This window comes from Mycteria americana, chromosome 3 (genome assembly GCF_035582795.1).
Source record: "Mycteria americana isolate JAX WOST 10 ecotype Jacksonville Zoo and Gardens chromosome 3, USCA_MyAme_1.0, whole genome shotgun sequence".
NCBI lineage: Eukaryota > Metazoa > Chordata > Aves > Ciconiiformes > Ciconiidae > Mycteria > Mycteria americana.
The window spans coordinates 103,146,577-103,169,886 of NC_134367.1; the positions used below are offsets into that span (position 1 = coordinate 103,146,577).

At 38.7% G+C, this 23,310-nt stretch overlaps 1 protein-coding gene across 4 annotated transcripts in view; it reads left to right on the plus strand.

The window, feature by feature from the left end:
* Positions 1-23,310, plus strand: part of HHAT (hedgehog acyltransferase) — a 168,471-nt gene that overhangs the window by 84,042 nt on the left and 61,119 nt on the right. For 3 of the 4 annotated variants that reach the window (XM_075496356.1, XM_075496353.1, XM_075496354.1), the window contains one exon: positions 13,073-13,217. The exons of the other annotated variant lie outside the window; for it this stretch is intronic. In XM_075496356.1, coding sequence (XP_075352471.1) covers positions 13,073-13,217 — 145 coding nt within the window. The remainder of the gene's footprint in view (positions 1-13,072; positions 13,218-23,310) is intronic. 4 annotated transcript variants of the gene reach the window in all.

Here is a 23,310-nt window from a genome sequence, read left to right on the forward strand (position 1 = left end):
TGTTTGGAAACATGGCTGTAGACCTTCCTTAGAAGACACTTTCACATCTTTCTCCGAAATATTTCTGAAGCCAACATTTTTAGTATGAATAGTTATGGCATCTGAATTAGTGGATTAGGCAGATCTTGCTGCATTTGGTTATGGCTGAGTCATGCTTTGCCTTGCACCTTGAAGGTTTCTCTACAACAACGTTAGCTACAGTCTTTGCAAACTACCCCTCATTGCTCTCTCCTCACTCTTCTAACAAACTCCCATTTTCTTCTTGAATGCTGAGACTGGGGAGCAGAGGAGTAGTTGGACTTTGACCCTTCCTTATCAAGGGGTGGAGTGATGTGACGTTCCCTAAGAAGTATCACTTACATTTAAAATGGACTGCAAATTCCCTAATGCCCTGCATAAATTTCCATTTTCCCCTTGTAATCTGGCTTTTGGAAGCATTCCCATAATCCCGTCTCAGTGAGAGGTGTGCTGCAAGCCTAGTCACTGTGGTGTTGAGAACCCCGTTCTGGGGAATGGGTTTTTCACTTAAATTTCATCGGTTGATAAGCTGAAATCCTTTGCATTCTTGTGCTTCACTCACTTGCTGTGTTGGCTCTTGAAAGCTATTTTTGAAAAGGAAAGTTTATTTTTGTCCCCAGAATAGCAGATGAGTTTCTGAAAAAATACAAAGCACAGGTTTATGCTTTTTTTAACCCATTCTATTTACCAAACCTCCTCATATATTGTTGTTAAAGTTGAGTTACATAATTCAGTTGAGCAGGAGGTGTTTAATTAATAAAATATATATATATATATAAAAACCTTGAAGAATAAGTTGAATTTTAATTCTGTGTTTAAAATTGAATTGATCACAAAGAATAACAAGAATTATATCAAAGCTGCTTCCCCTTTTTCCCCACTATATTGTCTCAATTCTCTTGCAAAAGAAAGATTTAGAAATTGAAATAAAGCACATTTGAGTCTCGTCCTTCACTGAATGCTTGTGTTGACTAAGAATATATATAAAAAGAATCGGACCCTATATTTATGCACATTTTATGGTAGTTTAAATCTCAGCAATTGAAACCTAGCACAATATGGGTAAATAACACTTTTGTAGCAGTCTGACAAGTTTTAATGTCATCTCAGGCATATTGAACTAGAATGAACAAAGAAGCATCAGCATTACTTGTGAGAAGTAAAATCAGCATATAAACAAATATTTACTGAAAACAGTAAATTGCCTGACCCAAAAAATTGGATCTGAAACTTTTCATTTATACTGGTTACAAATCAGTGCCTGGCTTCCTGATTTCAGCTCTAGAGCTGATGTACTTATGTACATCATCATATGGGGTATGATACTTACATCATCTTATGATATTCTTATGTACTTTTCAGCTTACACTGCTGTGAACTTTCATGTTTCAGTGAGTTGTGTTGTGAGAAGTTATCTGTGTATCTTTTTTTTTTTTCCCCTAGAGATTACTTGTTAGATATTGGTAAATTAGAGCTGAATTAAGTAATACTGTCTTTTCATTAAAACATTGTATATAAAACAACAATAAATGCTATGCATCATAAGCTAGGGCATATCTGGGGACTTTATATTAAACTGGAGAAGTTTCATTGTGTTTTTTATCAGTTCTTTTTTTTTACCTTTTCAGGAGGTATTTAGACCCATACTGAGCAAAGTAGTGCTTTGTTTCTGATTCTGTATTAATTTCTTACAGATGAACAGAGACTCCAGTAGTAACTTGTTCGAAATCAATGACAGAATTTGTATTGACTTTTAATAAATACTGTGTCAGATTTCTGAAAGAAAATGCTAATGGCCATCATTCTTCCAGTAATTTAAATTTTTTTCCTTCTCCTTTTTCCTTAAGGAAAACAAGATATAGATCTATATAAGAAATTAGTTCTTGGTATAAAAATAGATTTAGAATGATTTAAACCTTAGAATAGCTGACAACATCTTTAAACCAATGGATTTTTAAAAAAGAAATATTTGGAAATCATCCAAAAGAAGATGTAACAAAGGGGATGAAGCTGGCAGATTGTTAAAATTAATGTTTTAATCTCAGTTGAAACAGCAACATTTATCATCTTTGTTCTTCCGTAAAGTAAAAACATGTCATTCGGTTTAGTAAGAATTTTTTAAATTGAGACCTAAAGATTTCTCTTCTAAAAATCACGCTATGAAGAATTTCTAGTTTAAGACCTTATTTCTAGCTTTATTTAGTAAGAAACTAAATACACCATAAACAATTCAATTTGAGAAACCAACTAATATTAATCATGGCTTATTTTAAAGTAATTTGTACTATCCTTGTAAGTGTTTTAGTTTTTTAAAATATAAAATACTTTAATTTCTACATTTTCATTTATAGCTGTAACGAGGTGCGCTAATTAAGTCGGTTTCAATACACTGTAATTGTCTTCCCAACCCCTCTCTGCAAAAGGGGAAGTATTTTGTCTGATGTCCATGTTTTTGGTTGGTGTGTTAGATCCGCCCCCCCCCCCCCCAAGAATGTTCCTCCGTACATTTGTCTCTATAGTTAAAATATCACCATTGTTTTGGGTACCAGAGATGTGGTCCCTGACAACTGGCATACTCAGCTTTGCAGAGAACGGAATTTTAGATGTCTTTCAAAAAGTTGGGTGTGGTGAGGGGTTTTTGTCCGTTTTTTTTCTCTCTGTTTAATTTTGTTTACCCTGTTTCTTCTGCTAGGTGCATTAAAATTTCTACAGTTATTCATAACAAGTTATGCATTATGCAATGATCCTTCAGACAGCTGGTGTGGAGCATGGAAAGGTACTGACTGGTGAGCCTGACCTCTGGGCTGTGGTTCGACAGGGAATTAAGCTGATCTAACAGCTCACTGCTGTTGAAGGAGGAGAGGTTTAATATCCCTTTCCTCTCTTCCTTGCAGTCTCACCACTTCCTCCTCTGCACACCTTCCTGCTGGAATCTTTGCTGAGCTGACCTAGCTCTTTACCCCAACAGAAAGCTTTAATTTCTCTGATTATTTTATTGCTAGAAGATTTGTCTTGTGGAGAGGAATTTGAAAAGCACCCAAAGCAGTACAATATAGGAGACAAAAGCCAGGGAAAGGAAGTGGAAGAGGAGGAGCTCGACTACTTGGAACCTCCCCCCTGCAAACGTACGTAAGCAGTACGGGGTAGTAGGCTGAGCCTCCATATTTAAAGTCAATGGGACAAAGAAACCAATTGGGTTCTGCTGCAGTAATTACTTAGCCCAATGTTAGGGCCCAAATTCAGCCTAGCCAAGATAAAGATTCCTGTGAATTTCACAACCATGTCCTATATACATTAAACAAATGTATAACCAAGTCCTTTAATGACAGAATTTCTTTTTGCAAGTATAACTCGCTTTAAACTGCTGTGAGATAACTGTAAAGCTTCCTTCTGCAGCTGACTGAGGCAAGATCTGACTAAACATTAGGAACTCGTTCAAGGGAATTATGTATGTTTGACCACCTTGCAAGATTAGATCTTTAATAAGATCTCTGTAATAAATAAGGACCCTTCTCAGCTGTTCTTCAGCCCACACTAGGCTTTGATCTTTATTTTTCTTCATTTGCTGGAAAGAGTATTTATATCACTGGTTTACTAATGTCAAGCCTGTCTGGCCTTTTCTTTTTTACTAACAGTTTCATGTAATTCATACATATTTTTATTGCAACATGGTGATTCAATTAAGTGGCAAGCATTGCCAATGATACTTTCTTCATAACCTTTTTATGTGCTTGCTGTAGACTTCGGCTGGGTTTATCACTTCACTCTCTGAGAATCTGTAAGAATGTAAGGTGGGGTAGTTGAACAAAGTCCCTTAATCAGACTCGTATTTTCTAGTGCAGAATTGGTTTTTGAGCTATAGGTATCACCCATAATGTCAAAACCCAGACCAGTGGATGGGGCTTGCCCCCCCCCCCCAACCTTGCGTTCAGCCACATCATTGCTTTAACCAGAAATCTCTACTATTTATCCAAAGTAGATGTACTCCGACTCAAAATTGATGGAAACTCCTTTCCCCAGATGCGAACATTAGCCAGGGCAGACTTGTGACAACTGGTCTTTGTGTATGGTACCTAGAAGCAGCAAGCTGAGTTATCGAGGTGCTGTTCTGTACTGAGCTGCTGAATGACCATCAAAGATGAATATGGGCTGGCAGATGCGTCCTAGGTTTTTTCCACTGACTTTTAGCTTTGCCAGCAATAATTCTGAGTCAAGTAATTCTTGCCACGTTTCTGCTTTTGCTTGATTTTATTTTTTTTTCCCTCTCTTCTCCACCCTCTTGTTGTAAGGGTTCATTTGTCTTCATGGGAGTGGATCCCAAAACATTTTGAGAGCCTTGCTAAAAATGCACACACACAGACACACACTTGCACTCTGATTCTGGTTTTCTTTACTGAGGGAACTTCTTGCCTCAGACTCAGTAACAAAGACTGAAAACCTAGTACCTGTTGTTTTGTGTGAGGGACAAGCATATGCAATATGATAGAGGGTTCTATACGGTGAATGACAAAAGTGGCTACAGTAAGATTTCAGAGATAACATTGTATCATTTCCTACCGGTTGAGTACAAGCATCCTTCTTTTTGTCAAATCGGTGCAAGAAATATTATTTTTGATGCCAGCAATGGAGAAACTGTTGTGATTTTCCATCTGTCTTTAACCAGATGATTGCTGCTCTGCTTCAGACCGCAATGTCAGCTGAGAAGCCCCTTGCATAGCTGCTCAGTTGTCTTAACAAAAGTGTTTCTCTCGCCTACCAGCATTATCTACTTACTCCTCTGTTTTGGAGATATCAGGCAGTATTATGGTGCTCAGGCCATAACGCAGTTTGAAAAGCAAGTAAATCATGCTACGGGGTGAAAGCAAGGCAGAGTGGTGCTGGTTATGTTCTGCTTTGTGCCTGTTACATGAATACGACCTCCCTCTGTTGTTCACCCCAAAAATTAGTCCAGACAATAGATGTCAGCAGTTACAGAAATACAAGTTAAAGTACCGAGGAGCGGTTGCACTCTTGTCTTTCTGCTGTGCCTTGAGCTACAGAAACTTGCCACAGGGAAAGCGAGGTCTGTGTTTGCTGAGAGTGTTTATCAGATGTCTCTATGGGGATTATTACTGTGTATTATTTATTTGTTAACAGTGGCAGTGTGGGAGGGCTGTAAGGGCAGGACCAAAATGCAGCACTAATGATTGGTGAAGTTAGATCCTTTCCCAATTTGATTACAATTTAAAAGGTAAAAACCTTAAAATGTGGATGAGAGAACTGAGAGAACCAGAATGAGCAGAATGGGAACCAGAAGAACAAAAACAAGGATGTCAAGGACCTGGACACAGAGGAGAGTGCATGGGTCTCTCGACCTGTCTTCCTTGATGAGAGCTGAGACACATTTATAGGAGTGTGTACACTGCCATTACTTGGTTAAATTCCCTGCTTTAAACATAAAACAGAAAAGAGGGTGGTGCATTTCAATGCTGTTCATTTTGCACTTTTCACAAGCTGTCACTTAAAAAAAAAAGTTTGGGCATGTTCTTTGTGGTTGAAGAGTAAGTGTAGGAGCAAGTACAGAAATTTACTTCTGTGTATGTCAAACTTCCACACATGCATCTGTAAGTGTAGTGCATACACACGAGCTGGTAGGAGGCTTTCTTTAAACAGAAGGGGGGGTTGGCTGTTTGCTGAGAGATGCTATAAATGTAGATCTTTTGGAAAATCTAAAAATGAACTGGTGCTAGTGCAAGACAGCGTTTTGTTGAGTGAGTGTTTAGTAAGACATCAATAGAGAAGATGAGTATCTTCTCAAATACTATATATAGCATTTATTCCTAAATTCAGAAACAAGTTCTATTTGTGAAAATAGATCTTAACTGACAGCTGCTTGATTTTAATTGTGTGGTCCTCTTTTTATAGGAGTGATGTAGGGAATTACAGGTCATTTGCATCATCCTGTCTCTTGGAAAAATGTTGTCAGTTCCCGCCTTCATGTGTGAACCTTCCAGGAGCTATTTTTTACCTTTGCTTTGGAAGGAAAGTATATACCTTGAAAAGAAACAGGAGATGACCTCAGGCCACAGTTCAGCTTGGGGAGAAGGGAGGGAACAACTGCAAGCAAAATAAAATGCGAGAAAAATAAAGCAAAGTAAGGTAAAGGGGGCTGGTTCTGGGTTAGAGCTACATGAAGAACAGAGCAAACAGGACTGATTGCCATGATTACTGAAGGGTACAGTATCTGTTGATGGGAAATTAAATTTATTCTTCCATTTGGTGTGGCAGTTGTTGATGCTTAAGATAGCACATCTCATTCACTTTCTGTTTGCAGGCCTGTTCCTTATCTTGTTACTGTTACAGCTCTGGGGATTCCACAATTCCTTTTGGATTATTTCATAAATGGATATTTTGCACGTGTATTCAACCGGAATTCTTTATTTTTGTTGATATTCTGTTCTGTGGTGCAGTCTCTACTCTTAACCTATTCAACATCTGTCCCTCAGCTTCAGAGTGCAGGAGTAGGTATTATATTGGCATGTCAGCTTCTCATCAGCTGCCTTTCCTTTGCTCCTGCTGCTTTTTGAGCCTAACTTCTACCAACATTAATGAGCACACGTAGTCCCTCCCTTCATTTCTGCAGTCTCCCAAACACGCTTTTGTCACTGTTACCCATTGACAATGTGTATTAACAAACATTTCTAGAAGTTGCCCCACTGCTTGGACCCAACCCATCTTCATTTCTACTGCTCACTTTAAAAATTAAATAAATTGACATTCTGTTTGGCAGAGCTTTGTCACAATTTTCAGCCTTTCCTCCATCCCATCTGCTCCCCCAGCTGCTCAGTCACACCCTGCCCTCCATTTTCAGTGTGCCTAACTGCAGATAGATAAAATAGCCGGTAACTGTTATCAGGATGTGTCGCTTCCCTTCCCACTGTCCCATCTGCTCCTCGCTCTCTTTCAGCTTTTCACCCGTGCTCTTGTTTTTATGCTGTCCCGTTATTTTTGGCAAATGGGTGCATTGCAGATGACCCAGATTTAAGGGATGCATTGAGGTGTTCACTCTTGTGGTAATGGGGTGATTACCAGGGTTCAGGGGTAGACATTGAAGAGTTGGCCTGTCATTTATCTAAGAACATCTTCTAAAAGAAAGCACTTAGAAGTGCTTTTGAGATTGACTGGGTGGTCTCTGTTGCTTCTGTAGAGAAGTAAACAAATTCAGGCCTTACTCTTCAGTTGTGATGCAATGGGGGGCGAAAATCGAAGTTCAGATCCTTAAATTGCACTGGTTAAAGGAACCCCAGCAAGCGATTTGAGGTTTTTTCCAAGCGTTTTCCTGATATGCATAATGGCACCACCTGTGCCCCTCCTGTACTGCAGCAACTTTACCCACAAACATTTTACCCATCTGCACACCTGCACACCCAACAGCCCTCCCCCCTGCCCCCGAATCCTTGTAAACCCTATATAACAGATCATTGCAAAGAATATTTCATTTAGGTTTTGTGACTTAAAGATGAGTCAACATTACATTAGCTTTTAAGTGTTGCTTCTCTAGTAAAAACCTTCAGGAAATTGAAAGGTGGAGCTTTAATAACCATAGGAAGCACACTGACTCCCCTCTCATACACTAGGAGAGGCAGTGAAAGATTGTGCAGGAGTAGCTGTTATATTCATGGTAGTTAATTTGCCTGATTTCTTCAACACAACAAATAGTGCAGTTTGTGTATCTTATTTTAAAATTATTATGGATAAGTTGGCTGATAGGTTTAAGTGGGAGAGGATGAAATCTGTAGAACAGATAGTAATTGAATATTATATGTCTAAAAAAAGACAACTCTTCTAAAAATTGTACTGGATTATTTTGACCCTTTAAAAACCAAAGGCAGATGAAAATAGAGTGATGTAATCTGTAGTGTTGCAGTTTGTAGTATCAAGCATGTGTCATGTCACTCTGTCCATAGCATCTGACAGTCTTATTCCACAGTGGATATGTTCCCATATGAAATATTCAACTGCTTCTCCGGTTTTACCACACGCTCTTACTTTGCCATGCGCTTGGATTATCAAGTCTCTGGAAGGGTAGCTCAAAAGGAAATAAATGTTGTGAATCTCTGTTTTACTTCATGAAGATGGATGCTTTTTAAAATTGCAGCAAATTTAATTCCCTTACATGAGACTTGTTAAAGTATTTTTAGTATGAGCAAGCTTGATAACGTCACTGACTTCATGTAGAAGTTTTCTTTAATCTGTCCTCAGAGCAGCTATATAAATGAGATACATTGCAAGCGCAGCATGTGTAGATATTTTCCATCTTCTGAGCGCTTGCCAAGAAGTTACCAGTTAATGTCTATCAGGGGAGGCTTCTTGCCACATGTCACCATGTCATCAGGCTGGGTTTGCAGTGTGGTGCAAAACATGCACCCCAGTTCCTGAGCCCTCCCTAAAACAGCGTGATGGACTCAGCAAATGGGCTCAGCAGCCCTCTGAATAACGAGCATTTGGGACATGCCAAATCACCATGGTGCCACCACTGTTGCTAGAAAAATGTTAACGATGGTTGCTGTAGGAAGATGTAGGATTGGATCCCTCATAAAATACTGGGTAATATATTTCTGTAAAAGATGACTTCAGCATGATATTTTGTATAGGACTGCCTAGTTCTGACTGCTGTACAGAATTGAGTCTTGGGTGTCTCCCTCACCTTCCACATGGGAGGGTGGATGACTTATTCTGGCCAGCAATCCACAAAGTATTTTCTCCGTTGTTGGCTAGCTAGGAGATGTAAATGCATTTAGGAAAAACACTTCTGGACCCTCAATTTCCTCTCTCCATGCCATTCAGTATTATTGTTGTACACAGTCCTGTAAATCAGTGAAAATGCAAATTTATTGTTGATTAGCTCTAACTCACCTTAGAGACAAGTTCTTTTAAATGATGCTCTGCCATCTGAAGCCACTTCTCCTGCCATGTTTGTTTGTTTCACACTCATAGTAGCGTAATTACCTTGCAAAGTAAATGAAGTTAGTATTTTCCCTCACATTCTCTCTGACTTCAAGTTTCACCATGTCCTTTAACTTTTGACTCTTAATTCTAACCTAAATGATTTAGTCTGGTGCATGTTGTCCTTCATAAGCTATCTTTCTCAAGAAACAACCATTATATAAGCTTTCTATTTCTGGCTTGGTTTTCACTTAGAGGCTAAACGTGACATGCATGTGTAACTGGAAATGGATATAGTAATGGGAGTGTTTGGACCGTACAAATCCTTTTCATGCCCGTCTTCTTCCACCCCTCTCAAACACATACACAGATTTACTTTTCAATGTACCCCGCTACATGATAGTATCATTCATTTTTGTAAGATGACTGAGAAGGCCCAGTTGAGAGAGATCTGATGGTAGTCAATTTTGCTAGACCCAACAATGTGCAGAGAGAGGCTTCTCCCAACATCTGGCAAAAATGTCTGAGGCCGATCTTCATTTACAGCAGAAATTGGATTGGAACAAGAACCCAAACTCCATTCAGTTCCAGGAAAGGTGGTCTGAGCCAACCTTTGTAAGTCATCTCCTCTGTCATACCACATGTCTTTGGACTGAGTATCTTGACAATATGTCTATTTGTGTAGTTTAAATGCTACAGTCCATTTATTTCACAGTGTGTGGGGAGGTGGGGGTGGTGGTGATTACTAAAAGTAAAGTATGATGAAGTATTGATGCGAGATTACAAGCAAGATGGAGCATTGAGGAAGGATGCAAATATAAGCATTTCAGCCAGGCAGCCACAGCTTCATTGTCATTTTAACAGTAGGTGCTCCTTCGCCACTCTACCTTCTGGCTGTATTTCCAACAGGAAAAGAGGAGAGAGAAAGAGACAGCAGTAAAACCCAGAGAAATGCCACAAATCCATAGCAGCTGCTTGTATTGTTGCAATGGAACATATTGTTAAAAGTATTAAATAGCATAATGAAGAGTTGTGGGTGTGGAAGGTTTTTTTTAATTTTGTCTGCTTTGATGAAAACAACTTGCTGTATATTCAGAAAAATCCCCATGCTGGTACATATTTAAATCACAAATGTTGTTATGGGTTATCTAGACCCAGCCTCATTCTTTTTTCATGGATAAATTAGTGCTTCCAGTGTATTAATTTGAGCACAATAGCTGCTCAGGTACTTTCATAGTTAGCTTTTTCTAGATGACGTGAGAAATTTAAAGAACATTTTCTTTTTTTACCTTTGTTGCAGCTGGGTAAAAGCTGCCTTGACATCAAAGACTCTCAGGAAAATGTGTACTGCTTTTTGGATCAATGCCTAGCAAAGTTAATGGAAATTAGCTACAGCAAACCCCAGCAAGGGTTCAGTGTTTGTCTAAGCTGTTGCTGTCTTAAACTACTCCCTTATACCTTATAAGTGACCAAAGGCTTTTATGGTCTGTACTACAGTTAACTTGTATTGTTTAACATATAGCACTTTTGTAGAGGGTGATGTATGATATGTGACAGTTTTATTTATTTTTTTAGTAACTGTATTAATTTTTTTTAAAGTGGCAGATTCTTTAAAAATATTCTTTTTTTTATTTTTCCCTTTCCTAATTAAAACTGTTTCTCTGTAGAGTTGATGAATAAATTTGATAGATAAAGGGAGATTGTAAGATAGATCGGATTATAGACTATGCTCTATGGATAAGCTACAGCTCAATCAGAATTAATTAGCATGGTGTAAGAAGAAGGTAAGTTTGGTGACTCTTAATGCAAAAGTTCAAGCTAGCATGATCATAACTGCTCCTTATTTAAATTTGGTTGTTAACATGGATTTAATAGCAAGATTTTGACATTTTCTCTGTGTGCATACACTTTATGCATTCTGAGAAGGCATACGTTTTTCATATATGGGACCACACATTCATACTGTGCATTTCAGGAGAAGACAAACTTCAGATATCCTCTGCCTGTGTGCAAACTGAAGGAGAATGTTTGGAAGTCCTTGGGCAGCTTTGGAGATGCAAAGTACTAGAAAGGGAAAAAGTTGTTTTCCTAAGTAACTGTCAGTGTCTGGGAATATTTATGTAATTATCTTACATTCTCTACCCTTCTCCTTTGATGCTCTAGTTTTCATCTAGAATTTTCAGAGAAAAATCTCAGTCTCTGTTTTCATACATGAATGTTTTTCATGGTGTTGTATGGAAGATTGACTATTGCTGTATTGTGTGTACAGCCTGATACAGAGTACTTTTCCTTGAAGGTTATCCATCCCCATTTTTGTGCTGACTCAGACTGACTCATACACTACATATAGTTCTGACAGGGGCTAACATTCAATTTACCAGAGATCTACTTTGCAGTAATATGTTAAAATTGTATTTTTATGCTTGTAACTGTCATATATTTGAAGATTTGTCACTTTATAATCTAGCAGTTGAAATATTTGTTTTGATGCTTACAAAACTAGCAATTTAATTTTTCTAAGAATGTATTTTTAGGTCTGTTTTGAGCATGTGTTTATGTTGTTCCAGGTATCTGAGCATGAATCCTGGTCTGGCTGCAGCTATTAAAGATTAATTGCTGCTCCTTTTTTTGATGCTGCAGTCACAAGACTTTATTTTCTGCAACATCAATGGCTATGATGTGAAGGCTGAACAGCTCCTGATAGTTTCCTTAGTTCCCATGCCCTGGCAAATGCTCATCACTTCACATGAAGCATTCAGTCTTTTGCAGATTCAGGCACTATGTAAAGAGGCTTTCAGCCTGGGGCCATGATGAACAAGATATTTTTCCTTATGTAGTAATGAGACAATATTTCCTTGTGATGTGCTATAATGCTCTTTAAAATTTGTTCTAACAACTGAATATTGGAGGAAGCTAAAACTTTCTCATCCTTCTTTCACCGTCTTCTTGCAGTCTCCATGCTGCACTCACATCTCGGGTGATAATGCAAAATACAGATTCAGAAAGATGTAAACTAGTATATGGTGGAGAGAGACCTACTTTATTCGTATCATTAGAACAACAGTACCAAAAACTTTACAACAGGTATTCACACTTCTCAAACATAAGCAGTAATATTTGCACTGAAAAAAAATTTGGGATTGCATGTGTATTTAAACCTTTTTTTTATATGGAAGTATCTGTTTGTCAGGACTCTTTGCGATAACCAGTTCTGATCTGACTCTAGAATCTTTCAGTGAAGTCTTATTAATCAACCAAAGCGTTAATGACTTCTGAAGTTGTTCGATGCTGTTTGTTTTATACTGAAGTGCTTTACTCCATATTGGAACCTATTGGATAGTATTATCCACCCCAGAAGTATGTTGTTACTGTTTATGTCCATCAGCAAAAATTCATCAAGGAGTACATTTAATAAGAAAAGAATTAAGACATAGAATGTATAGAACTGTGTCCAGTTCTGGGCTCCCCACTACAAGATGGACATGGACATGCTGGAGTGAGTCCAGCAAAGGGCCACAAAGATGGTAAAGGGACTGGTGCATCTGCCGTAAGAGGAGAGGCTGAGAGAGCTGGGGCTGTTCAGCCTGGAGAAGAGAAGGCTCAGGGGATCTTATCCATGTGTATAAATACCTAATTGTAGGGGGGAAGAAGACAAAGCCAGACTCTTCTCAGTGGTATTTAGTGACAGGACAAAAGGCAACGAGCACAAACTGAAATACAAGAAATTCTATTTAAACATAAGAAAATCTTTTTTACTGTGAGGGTAGTCAAACACCAGCATAGGTTTCCCAGTGAAGTTGTGCAGTCTCCATTGTTGGAGATATTCAAAACGCGACTGGACACAGTCCTGAGCTGACCTTGCTTTGATGACCTTTCTAGGTAACCTCCAGAGGTCACTTCCAACCTCAGCTGTGATTCAACACTGCTTTTTATCATGAAGTCTTACCCAAACTTAACTGGCATTGGTGGGAGTTCTGCTAGATATTTTAAAAGCTTTGGGATCTGTTCCATAAGGATTTGAACTTCTGCATAAAAGTTGTTTGTCATAACTACAATGTCTTTTTCTAACATTGCTTGAAAAAGTGTAGGGGTTGTTAACTTCATCTGCACCTTTTGTTTTGCCCCTCAGGAGCGTTTCTTCTCGCCAAGAATTCGTCGTCGACTTCATGCTGTTCTAGCATCTGTTAGCACTTCAATGTTGATTTTATCAAACCTAATATTTCTTGGAGGAAATCACGTTGGAAAAATCTACTGGAACAGGATCTTTATGGAAGGCAAGTCTTATTTTTATGTGCTTTCTAGATAACAGAACTTTCCAAAATATTACCTTCGGTGGGCTGAGCCAGGTTCTTCTCTCAGTGCACTAACTGGGAGTAACTTTTTTTCTGTTCCTGTTCAAAACCATCAAAAATCTGTCTGATAAAATCTAAATAACTATGCAGGCTGTTGGGACTGCAAAGAAACAATCCCTTTCTCCCATCAAGTCTAGAATGAGAGTTATCAGGCTTCTCTGTCAGAGAAATTACTGAAGATTGAATAATAAATGTGTGACGAGTTAGCCAGGTTGGATTTGGTTTCTTCTGCTCTGAATCTCATGTACATCAGTAAGAACAGGTGTACTAAAGCCAACCCCATAGGTTCTGTGGAAGGTTAATGAATGAGATCTGCATAATACAGCATAATTGAGCAATTAAAGTTTTTTTGTAGTGGATCTGTTGTCAGGGTAAGGACCTTCTGACTATTGAGGACAAGGTTTGAGGACAGGGGAACTTGCGTGACAGTATCAGCCTGTGGTGTTGCTGAATAAGCAGTATGCAGCGTTGTACTGTGAGCTGACTCAGGAGACAAATCCAGCTTTAATTTTTTTGCCAGAGCTCAAAGTAAGTAGGACTGGTTTTCTTCTTAGGTTCTTATTGCTGCCAGAGTCCCATATTGTCAAACAAAGGTCTTGCAGAGGAATATTTCTTCCTCATGAGGGAATTACTAATAGGCTTCTGTGCGTAGAAGTACTCTCCTACAAAGACCACCACTGTCTATTGCTCCTTCATGCAGTGTTTTCTCCTCTTGTTCCTTGCAATGGTTTAGAGGTCAGCTCTGGAGTTCCAAGGTCCTACTTCAGCATCCCAAAATAATGAAACTATTAAAGAGTAAGTTACGCACATAAACCAAACAATTTCTCTTCCGAGGTCAAGCAAAACCACATTCAAACAGCCCTAAGAAAGGTACATTTTAGCATAAAATATAGTGAAGCTTTTTGTTAATACTGGGCAGGGAAGGGGGGGTGAAATGCTTGCTCATGTTTGGTTTTTGCTCTTAAAATATAAAAGATTTGTTTTCTGCTTTCTTAAAAAGGCTTCATTTTGTCTTAAATTGTTTCCTCCCAGTGAGTTGGCTAATAGTTTCAGTAGAAAAAAATAACGGAGAGAGTAAGTTTGGAAGTAAAGTTAGACATCACTTCTTATTTATTTAAAAAAAAAAAGCAATAGTGGCATTTTCCATTTCAGGTTTATAGCTTCATGCAAATTATTTTCTTAATGCAATTTGTATATTGTAAATGGAGAAAGTATGCCTTCCTCTTCGGAAGGGTTAGCAGTTGGCAGAATGCTGAGGTTTGCGTCTGATGAAGAACAATGTTTTAGCAGTAGAACAGTATTTAATTAAACCAGATCAATTATTGATTGTTTTTCTAGGTTTGGTTTCGTGGGGTTTTTTTTAATAGTTCTTTGGTCTATTGCTCTGCATATAACTTGAGTACATACAGTTAGTTCAGTATTAGGTACCAGGTGTCTAAGATAGGAATAGCAAATTAGTTTAGTCATTTGCAACTTTGTTTCCATGATGTGTTAATCAAATTAACTTTTTTTTTTTTAGAACATAAAAGCTTTTGCTTACTGCAGCTCATACTCTGCTAGTAGAGATCTCAGTGTTAAGCTTTATATGCCTATATCCTTAGGTCACACAGATGACTGTGAGCGTATTCTATTACTGCATAATGGTTCTGACAGCTCACGTGTACAAACTGAAACATCCGCTAAGATTTTAGTGCATCAACACTCCTGCTCCATTGTGGTTTTCTTACTATGGAACAAAAGCTGAGCATTGAAGACCAGTCAAATCCAGAACAACTATTCAGAACTATGGTCTTCAATTTAAAGTAAATTTAAGTGCTGGTCTGTAGGAGATGTAACAAAAATCTACACATATATCTGGAGAGTGCAATGCTAAAAGATAAAGATAAGTAAATTTGTGTATAGTCTGCGCTGTTCTGGTGAATCCAATTCAATATATTCAGACCAAACTAAAGACTACAATATATACTCTTTGGTCATTCCTTTGTCAGCCCAAGGACAGATGAGATGATCTAGCTGCTTGTCTTCAACTCAAGTTTTTGTCTATATCCTTCATAAAAAATTAAATGTAGATATGCTTGACTTGTTTGAAGAAGTAAGCGTGGTGGTAGTGGGTGAGTGTTCTGTGGGGCAGGAGGGTGTTTGTTTTGGGTTTTTATTTTCACGCTTTCTTTCTGGTGTGATGCAAGCAATATAAAGTTCCCATGCATGAAGATTTTCTCTTGTGCACTATGATGTTGAAGAGCTTTGATTAGAACAGATGCCAACCTCCCGTAAGTATCTTGTGAAGAGTAGTCAAGAAATCTGGCAAGGGACCCCCAAACCTCTTCTCCAATATCCAAATCCTTGTCCTTGCACTTGGTAGACAAAGCAATGTTGTAATGTCCAGTACATTACTAAGATCTGCTAGATGTGTATCTAGTTACTTTGAGCCAATAATTGTTAGCTTTGGGTTGAGAAGAGACAAGGTACTTGGTGAATTTCAGGTTAAAAGATTAAAAATAATATTCTTGCTCTATTTAAAACCTTTTTGATCTGTTTGAAATTAATCTTAGTTTAGGAAACCTAAGCAGGGTTTTACACCACTCTAAAACCAAATCTAGACAGTAGACATTTGCATTTGGAGGACATCTCAACATTCTCAGCAACCTGGGCAGCAGGACTTGAGATTAGTTGACTGAGGTGGCAGAGGGCTCTGCAGCAGTAGTGTGACATAAAATCCCTCTGAGGTAAGGAATAGAGATCTGTGAGAACAAAGCTGTCCACCTGCACATCAGCTGCAAAGAATAGTCAGTTCCTTTCCTTTGTTCAAATCCCACAGAATTATGTCTACAAATATCTGTATGTATACAGGTAGGAAGAAAATAGGAGAACAGATGTGCATTTCACAGATCGTTATATAATTGGCATTTGTAGATCACTGACAAAATTAGTCAACATATATGCTAAACACAAGAAATAAAATGCATCTCGGCACAGAAATCAGATCTCCAGGTTTAGGTGCAGCTTTAGGTGTTGGGCATGGCATTTTCAGGTCTGGCAAGTAAATGAACCTCAGAATACCAGTATTTTAACACACTAAATGCCCACCGTATAGTACTTTGTAGTCAAAAATTGAGTTATATTGTATAAGATCTAAAAACAGTGCTTGGAGAGCAGCTTCCCCCATTAGCATGTGTGCAACAGTGATGCAAATTTAAAATGGCTAACTCTTAAAAGGAAGTTTTACTGAAGCTGAAGATGTAGAAAATGCACTTCTAGTTTTGCTCTCTGGTTACTGAAGAGGATCTACTGCGTTCTTTTGCAAAGACTGAGTATTATCAAAAATCTATACAGTTGTCTCAGAGTGGGAAGGAGAGGACATGGGTATGAAAGCAGTTAAACCCCAGGACAGCATAGTCAGTGTAAGGAGGACCATGCAAGTAAGCTACCTTTGTTACCAAAGCTTTGTGGATTGCTTTCTAGGAACAGGATTTAGATGAGGTTGTTTCTCAGATGTGGTAAGCTTTGGATGCTGCAATGCCCCTTGCCATGCCATAGGTATACCTTCTCTTTTCCCGGAATTCTTGCTTGACTGATATTTGAACTGTTTTGCAGTACCTCGGCAGTGCTTTCCACAGCTCCCATACCAATGACAAGGAGAGTTTATATTTGAGGATGCCAGGTAGTGGTATTTTTTAGCATTTGCTTTCATCTTGTGAAAAATAAATTAAATTTATCTGCTTTCAAAATGAATTTCTGTGCATCATTAAAATCACTATTGTCAAAATTATGAGAGCAGGGGGGTGTGTGTGTGTTATATGTATGAGTATTTGTTCTTAAATTTGTTCTCAAACTGTTCAGACCAGCTTTAGTGCTTGTTTCTAAAATTTAACTTGGCCCCATAGGTTATTTGCAAAGAAAAATGTTCCTACAGCAAGCATTTGCTTTGACTTTTTTTTAATAAGGCTTTTCTCATATGAGACAGTGTCACTCTAATAAGAAAGCAGCAGAAATGTCTTCTACATAACAAACTGATTTTAATCCTGTATTCAGAGTAATTAATTAATACTTCACTTCAAAATGAGAGGCTCCGACGAGGGGGGTTCTCTTTGGAAGGGGTCTCTCCTGGGACCGGCGCTGTGCAGTGCTGTTGGTTAAGAGGCTGTGAATTATCTTAGCAAGCATGGGCAAAGGCATTAGGCTGGGAGGGGACACAAGTATATTGGGTGATAAAGTACAAAATGCTTCCTGCTCTTTCTCTGGTTTGCAAGGAACAGAGCCCAGATCAATGAGGAAAGCACATAATGCGTGTCAGGCATATTTTACTTTGAATAGCTGTCTGAAAATTGGACAGCCATCATTTAAATTAACTATAAACCAGTACTTTAACTATCCAGTTTACCTCACTAAATTGTGAGGAGTGCCCCTCTTGAGGGCAGTTCATCCCACATACATCTGTCTTAGCGTGGGATGAGATGTATTGTCACTCTTCACTGAGTTCAGAGGCATTTTGTACAGGCTAGTTTAGATTAGATTGGATGTCCAACCTTTGAGAAGGTGTCCTTTAGTGGGCATCCAGCTAAGAGTGAATTTCACCCTTGGTTAGAAATGATTTACTGCAGGAGTACCGAACGGCTGGCTGGGCATAAGTCCGCAATGAAGGGTATCTGACTGTTCTACCAGATTGCAGACTTTGTGCATCAACAGTGTTGTACCACTTACAACAAAAATAGACCTTATGCTGAGATGCATTGACAGCAGTGTAAAATGCATAAAATAACCTCTTCTGCTACGTGATGTTCTGAAGGTTAAAGTTAAAATATGTCCAGTTTTGGTTACTGCAGTTTAAAAAAATAATAATTACCTGACAATTAGGGAGAGGGAAATACAGCAATGTGATTGGAAGTCTAGGAGCCATGACCCTGAAATAAATGGCGTTGTTTTGTTTTGAGAGGGAAGTATTGAGGGGAGAAATAGGTGCATAGAAGTTTCTGCAAAGAAAATGTTAGCAAGCTATTCTGTATGGCCAGTGAGGTCAGGAGAAGAAAAAAACCTGTAAAATGTAGCAAGGAAGCTTTAGTTGAGGTAGCAGAAACTTTCAAACTGTAAGGCATGGAAAGTATTGAAACAAATTACCTAGGTAAGCTGTTGGATTGCTATCTTTGGAGGGCTGTCTCCAGGCAGACAAAAATCTGTCAAGCAATGTAGAAAATATTGATTTCATCGTGGTGTAGGAGGAACCTCTGAATGGCCTCCAGACCCATTCCAAGCCCTGTTTTCTCTAGGTGGTTCATCAGCAGATGCAGCTGTTTACATGGAAGAGGAATCTGTGTACAGCACAGCAGGATTTTTGTTTGGATTTATATATTTCTTCAGTAAGTTAAGGACTGTGGTAATGTACAAAAATGCAGTTTCAGTAACATTCTATAGCAGTTTCTTTTTGAAGTTTGATGATCTGATGGGGGGGAAAAAGCCCATAGTGCTGTGGCTGAGGTGCAACGTGGCAGCATGGCTTAGTGGAAGTCATGGTGCAATTTTAAACTACCGACAAATACTCTCATGGAGAAGTCTGGAATTATTTGCTGTTTCGTACTTCTAGCATTTAGGATTAAATGCACAGTGTTGTATATGAATATTTCATTAGATAAATTTCTGAGAGCATTTAAAACCAATTGTACTACGCAAAACTAAAGCTGTTTTCTCAATGTCTAATATTTGTTCACTAATTGAAGATGGTGAACCCTTTATTTTGCCTCCAGCTTTCCATTTCGGCTTGCTTTGAAGCAAAATCACGTTTTATGCTGATCAGAATTCAGTTATTTGGTTAATTTATAGGGAAAAGATTTTCTTATCACTACTAGGTGATTACCTGACCTACTTTATGAAGGCAGAAAGCCTTTGGGCTTCTTCAGAGCTGTGCAGCACTATCTCAATTGTGTTTCACGGGACATCTTAAACATTGATTTGCAAGTGGGAATTTCCATGATAATGGCATACAAGATTCAGAGGTTTGAGCAAAGCAAAGAGTTTGGTGTAACATGCATAAACGTGGAATTTTGTCTTGCTTTGGCAGAAACAGTAGACCATTATCTTATGACATTAAATTAAAATGATGCTGTTTGCTAATTACACTGTATCACAGTATTGAAGATTATTCTCAACATTTGTATTTGTTTCATTTTATGTAAATCATGTAGTAAATGAATTGAGAAATGAAAGGGTATCAGGATCCTTCAAGGCATTATCCTGGACGGCTGTTACCTTTAGAAGTTTTGCCCTTGATTTTTGAAGACAATGAAATTAGGTCTTATTTCTAAAAAAAATCACTTGTATATTAGTGGTTGAGATGCCTTTCTATGTTCAACAACTAAATCATTTAAAAACCACGAGTTACTTTATTGTGTAGCTCCAGTGCTGTGTGAGATGTCAATAACAAAAAAAGATGAGAGATTCCTATATTGGTGGTTGTATGCTCTAGTCTGGCTCATGTGTGATGCTCTAGTCTGGCTCACAATGATGAGTGTAGGAAAAAGGTCTCAGGATGACCAGCAGTTCATACGACAGCATCTCTCCCTTCAGAAACTGTCTGAATATTGCGAGTTAGCTTAGTGAACATATTTAACACATTTTAAGGGCTGAAGGAAGCTAACAAAAAGACTCAGAGCAAAGTAGTTATTAAACAGGGTTTTGTTGGACTTTTTAACGCTGAGGTGTTGCCGGATAACATACAATGATGTATAGGAGCCATATTGCAGTTCAACAACTTCTGAGATGGGTAGCAGCAATATCTGTAAATGTCTAGCTATGAAGAGGCTTAAAGGTGCAGGAGGAATGAAATCATATAGCGAAGGACCTTAAAGGAGGCCACAAGACCTGTCAGCTGAGGCATCCCTGTGACTGTGTGATACTTTGCTGTCCATTCTGTGCAACTCTTGCAAAGCCTTCATTCAAATTTCTTTGCAGCTGAAAGGAAAAGGAGGGCTACTTCAGTGACTAACTGTTCAGAGTTGTTGTCGTTTGTGTTTTCAGGTGGCCCTTGTTTTGGTTTGAAAGCTTCTGCTGTAGAGTAGCTGGCATATGGTCTTCCAACACTCCTGTTCCTCCAGATTTTCACTTTCACTGAGAAATCCCACTTGCTGCTGTTATGCAGAAACTTTCTTAAGGTCATTTTTTCCAAAAATACATTTATGAATGCTATATTGATGGATTGCATAATTTAGAGAAATATTGCATTGTGGCAGGAATAGTACTGAAGATGTCACGTTTTTCCAAATGATTCATTCCTCTTCATACACAAAGGAAACTTGTTTCTACAGTCATTTATGTGACCTTGCTTGGTGGGTGCAGTTCATTGGGAAGTGAACTGGCAAAATACCAAGAAAAATTAATTTTGATCTGCAGTAATAAGGAGGCAGTGGTTTGGTTTGTTTTTTTTTTTTTTTTCCCCTTCACCTTCCAAAGGATGAGAGCTGTATAAAAGCAAATACTCACATGTTTTTTGGCAGTTTTCTTTAGAGTTGAAACAATAAAGCATGTTCTGCCACTTTCTGTTGAATCACATTGCTTTGAGCCTCTGTTCTTATGCGAAAACTGTTGGAGCATTGCTATGTTTAAATTCAGCTGTTGCCATTGAATTGCAATAGTTTATTATTTGTCTTTACAGTCTTGGGGCCCAATCCTGCAATCATATCAATGCAGAAAGGTTTTTCTATCTAGAAAGTCGCAGAATATGTGCAGGCACTTCTGCTGGGATCAATACGATTGCGGGGTCAGAATTGGTCACAAAGAACCTACATCTCATATACCATTTTAAAGCCTTTATTTTACATATGACACGTACAAGTACAAAAATGCAGGAGAGTCTACACTCTGCATGTACAGAGTTCACTGTTGTGCATTATGTTGTATGTGACTTACAGAACTAAGCAAACTACGCTGCACACAGCAAATGGGGAGTCGTTCCTACATCGCGCTGCCTTCTTGGCAATCTACAGCTCTCTTATTAAAAGGCAAGAAGTTTGCTACATAATGAGCTTGCTGATCACAGGCAAAATGCCCTCAGATTTTCAGTGTTGGTTAAGGCTCATACAGCCTTTTTCTTATTGTAATGATGCCAGTAAAGTGCAGGGTGGTACGATGAGCAGTTGTAGTGGGTTGGCCAAGTCTATCTTACAGATGTAACCTTGCTCGTAGCAATGTGCTTAGTATGGAAGTTGGAATGAATGATGCTGCCGAACATGCATGTTCTGCTGGTGTAGCAGATCAGTACGTGCTGTTTTAGCATAGTCTTTTGGAGACTGAAGTAGTTTGATTGTGCAGACCCCTTATGTCTTAAACATAGCACGAACATAAAAAATAAAACTAGTTTTTGTCTCAAAAAGCTTAAATTTCCATGACCTCATGACTGCTTGTCAACATGCAATTCAGCTTGTAATTCCCATAGCAGAGCTCAGCAAAGAAGAAAGAAGGTGGGAATGGTTTTAAAATTCATGGGAGAACTTTTTAAAAAAATAATCTTGTAACACCTCTAGAATGCCTTTCTCTTTTGGGTCCTTATGCACATAAAGTACAATGGCAGACACATCAAAAGGCTATGTAGGAATACCCTTGGAACCACGTTTTCTTGAAACTGTTCTTTGGGAATTACTAACAAGACAGGAATAGTGCTCCCCCGTTTCCCCTGTGAGCTGTAGATTAACTGGGGGGGACTGGGACTGAGGGCTGCTAGAGGGAGCAGTGTTGTTGCTTCCAGAAGCAACACTGGAAGATGGCTGTGGGAGTGTGGCTGTGGTTATGCCAGGTCTTTTTTGTCATGCATGACCAGTAAGAGTAATTTTTGAGGACGATTAGCTTTCTTTTCCACTCCAGGCCCTGCTCATCCTCAGTGTTGAGGGGAGAGATGTAATTTTGGCCATATCTTGCAGAGGAAGAAGTGTAGCGACCCACACTGACCGTGACTGTCTCTCTTCCCTGCCATTGCACTTGCTGGCTCTTGCCATGCAAAATAGCCTAGCCAAGAACCTTGGGAGGGCAGAGGACGCTCACAGTTCTGCCTTCTCATTCCCTTGGGTTTTTGCCATACACAGCAAAAGTCTCACAATGACTCACAGTAACATAGCCTGGTATAAAATACTCGAATGCTGTTTTATACTTACTTTGTCACTATGCTTATTGGGAAATTTATACATAAAGGAACTCATGGATGTGGTGGCATGTATGTAAGTGATTAGCAAGAGCCATAATTTCAGCTAAGACTTGCAACCATCAAGAAAAGTTCTCTGAAGAATGATGCAATCTTTTTCTTTTCCCTTATTCAGAAATTTCCAGGAGTCTTGTTGCTGCTACTTCTTTCTCATCATTGAATCCTGTTTCTTCCTTCTGTCAGCTCCTTTCATCTGTCTTCAGATTTGAACTAGTCCTGACTCTTTCACTTTTTTCAAATGCTCATTGAGAGAACAGTTCCCAAATACAGAAAGTAACCATCTAACAGCAGGAACTGGAACACCAGCTGTATTTAGCTTTGCAATCATTGAGACTTTCATGACAACTTTCCAAGTTGTTTATTTCCTGAAAAGTGATGTTAAAACAGCATTGTGGGGTTCCACAATTACTGCCACTTGGAGCCTGCTAGATCAAATTTTCTCAGCTTCTAGGAAAAAAAAGACACTTTTTTTTCCAAATGCCAGCCCTGTGTATCAGCTTGAGATCAGAAATTCAAGCTGTGTTCGTTCTGGCTCTTGCATCTCTAGCAGCAAAGTCACAGATGTTCTTAACAATTCTGTTGTGAAGATGCATGGGCCACAGAGGAGGCAGATCCTCTTCTAAAAGTTGTGTTGCCTGTGCAGTGGGAATCAAAAGCAGTTAAGGGCTTATTTTTCTCACCAAGGAAGCTTGATGGGACTTTTTACAACACTATAGCACAGTTCTGCTGCACAAGTAGGCAATGCTGTTTTGTCCATAATTCTGTTCTAGGTTCACAAACATAGATAGTTGTCTCAGACTATTTTAGCATCTTTCTTCTTATCTCTGAATGAAT